The sequence below is a fragment of the Entamoeba nuttalli genome (assembly GCF_000257125.1).
Source record: "Entamoeba nuttalli P19 unplaced genomic scaffold asmbl_2787, whole genome shotgun sequence".
Classification (NCBI taxonomy): Eukaryota; Evosea; order Mastigamoebida; family Endamoebidae; genus Entamoeba; species Entamoeba nuttalli.
In genome coordinates, this window is record NW_008575603.1 from 1 (window position 1) to 2,837 (window position 2,837).

Sequence of the window (2,837 nt, forward strand, 5' to 3'; positions counted from 1 at the left end):
TTCTGGAATAACAACGTGTTCTGTTTTCTTCAATAATCTTGGCATTTCCCTCGAGGATTTGACTCTATTTTAGTTCTTTCCAACCCTATTTCTCTTTTTACTAAAATTACTATCTTTTTCTTATACTTTTTCTTTTTGTTCTTTAAAAACAAATTTCTCTTCAAAAATTTAATTTTTTTTTCTTCTTCTCTTTTTCTTTATGAATATATCATTTCTGATACTTTATTTACTTCACAATCCTCTATTGGTGGGATATTTTCTTCTCCTTTATTATTTTCTCCCTCTCCTTTTGTTACTTCCGTTTTTCTTTCATCCGTATATGCATATGGACTTCTTGGATCAACTACAAAAAACTCCATCACTCCATAATACCCTATTATAATACAAAAAAATCCCATAACAAATCCTGCTGGAATGACTAATGTCCAATATCTATTTGTGACTTTCTCTTTATTTCCTTCTTCTATTACAAACAAACTGATCAGGCATTAATGTAAAAAATGGTTCTAGTCCAAGTGAATATGCTAGTTTTCTTGGTACAATTTGCCAAATTATAAAGAGAATTGATGCAATAATCAATCCTAACCAAATAAAAAAACTATATGTTCCAATATATATTCCATCTTTTGTTGTTGATTTTCCTTGATAACATTGTTGTTCTTCTTCTGGATCAAGTCCATCATTTAATTCTGTTGGTGTTTTCCCTCGATTAATTTCTTCAATGTATGTTGCTTCTGTCATATTGCCTTTTTCATTTTCAATTCTTATTTTTTTCTGTTGAAATGTCAGTTTAACATTTTATTATTTATTTATTATTTATTTAAACTGACATAATCATATAATGGTGCAACATTTATTCTACCATGTGCACATATAAATGGACATGAACATTCTGACAATTGACTTATTAATTTTTTACATTCTTCTATTGTTAAATTGTCATTAAACATAATAGCATTTCTACATGATTGTGACGCTACAATATGACGTATAATTGAAAGATGTTTAATTCCTGGAAATTCATTATAAATATCTATTTGGTTTACAATATCCATAATTTCTGAGCAGGTAAGTTGTTTTCCAAAGATAATTGGAAATGAATTAAAATATACTTTATTATATTTGATGGAATAACTAATATTCAACTTGTTAAATTGATATTTATATTTTTGTAATACTTGTAATTGAGATGAATTTACATTTTTATGTAATGAACATTGAAATGATTGAAGACAAGTACTTGTTTCTTGTTCTAACATTCTCCAATTTTTTTCAAAAAGAATTCTTTCATGAACAGCATGTTGATCAAATCCATAGAGCAATCCATTTCTTTTATTTAAACAGATTATAAATTTCTTACCAAATTGTCCAATCACTTGAATCTTTTTTATGTCTTCTTTTGTAATCTTATTTGATGGTATTATATGACTAAAATACTTTATATTTTCTTGTAATGAAATAATATTATAATGTACATATGGTATAGCAATAGAATATATTGTCTTATTACTTATTCTTCTTTTAGAAGGTTTATGTTTATTCATTCCATATTTTGTTTGATTTATTTGTGGTATTTTAGTTGTTTCTTTCTCTTTTACTTCTCTTCCTTGAATTGAATAACTTAATGCAAAAACTCTTTGTTTCTTTGGTGATGGAGGGGATGATTTTGGATGTTGCAATTGAATATGTGAATAAAATGGGTATTGTGTAATTGGTGGAGGTAATACCAATAATTCTGATAAAAATTCATTTGAGAGGAATTTGATTATCCATAATAAGAAATTATTTTCATCTTCAAAATGTAATGGATATTGTGGATGAAAGAATGGAATTTTGATTTGAAGGAAAAAAGGAGGTGTTAAAATATGACTTTGTGAAATACCATAATATTTACAATGAATTTGATTGATTAATTGATTCAATGAATTATGATGTATTAAATAATCATTTACCATAATTATATAATGATATTTTGTATTATTCCATTTCATATCTTTTGATAAATAACGTAATCCATAAATTGTTATTGAGTTAAATGAATATAATGTTGAAAATTCTTTCATTTGATAATGAAAAATATTTTCATAACATTTTTTCATTGTTGCTTGTGAGTCTAACAAACAATATGTTTCATTATTCCACTTGATTTGTATTCTAATTTTATAATGAATAATCTGATATCCAATAATGTCTTGAATAAGTTGACTGAATGTTTCTTTTCTTTCAGGAGTATTTTCAAATAATTTTTCTAGATAAACAACTATTTGATTATTTAATTGGTACTGTTTCAAACTTTCTTTTTTCCATCTTCCATTCTTCATGATTAATCTCTTTTGAAAACTGTTGAAAAAACAAACTTCATAAATGTATCTAAACGAATATTCTTGAGATAAAAGAGATGTCATTATTGAGCATCTACTAATACTATTCAATTCATTAAAAATGTCTTCATTTAATAATGTATTTATTTGTTGTTCATCAACTTCAATTTCATCCATAATAATTTTTATTTCATTAATTTCTTTATCACACCAAATACTTACTGAACTATATCCTTTACTTTCCATTACTTTGAGAATTTCAACACAAACAAATCCTGTACGAATAAACTGAATAGAGGCTTTTAGAGCTTGAACTTCTCCAGCAGACTTTCTTTTCATTGCTTTGAACTTGAAAACTAATCATTAAAATAGTCAAAAAAATATAACGTGAAAAAACAGATTGAATCTTTCCTTTCATAAGTACTAATCATTCTTAATAAAATAAATTCAAATAAATATCACACCAAAAGTCAATTGAGTGTAAGTTTTATCTGTTAGATTTAGCAACACGTTCCA

General features: G+C 25.4%; 2 protein-coding genes across 2 annotated transcripts; both read right to left on the reverse strand.

Annotated features, from left to right (window-relative positions):
* Window positions 1–197: 197 nt before the first annotated feature.
* Window positions 198–741, reverse strand: ENU1_041780 (PIG-P protein; the record flags this gene model as incomplete). The annotated part of the gene is made up of 2 exons (XM_008857571.1): window positions 198–432; window positions 479–741. 2 exons carry the CDS (start codon window positions 739–741, stop codon window positions 198–200), a joined length of 498 nt encoding a protein of 165 aa, XP_008855793.1.
* A 71-nt stretch (window positions 742–812) lies between these two features.
* Window positions 813–2,660, reverse strand: ENU1_041790 (DNA mismatch repair protein mutL, putative; the record flags this gene model as incomplete). The annotated part of the gene is made up of 1 exon (XM_008857572.1): window positions 813–2,660. One exon carries the CDS (start codon window positions 2,658–2,660, stop codon window positions 813–815), a length of 1,848 nt encoding a protein of 615 aa, XP_008855794.1.
* Window positions 2,661–2,837: the final 177 nt, after the last annotated feature.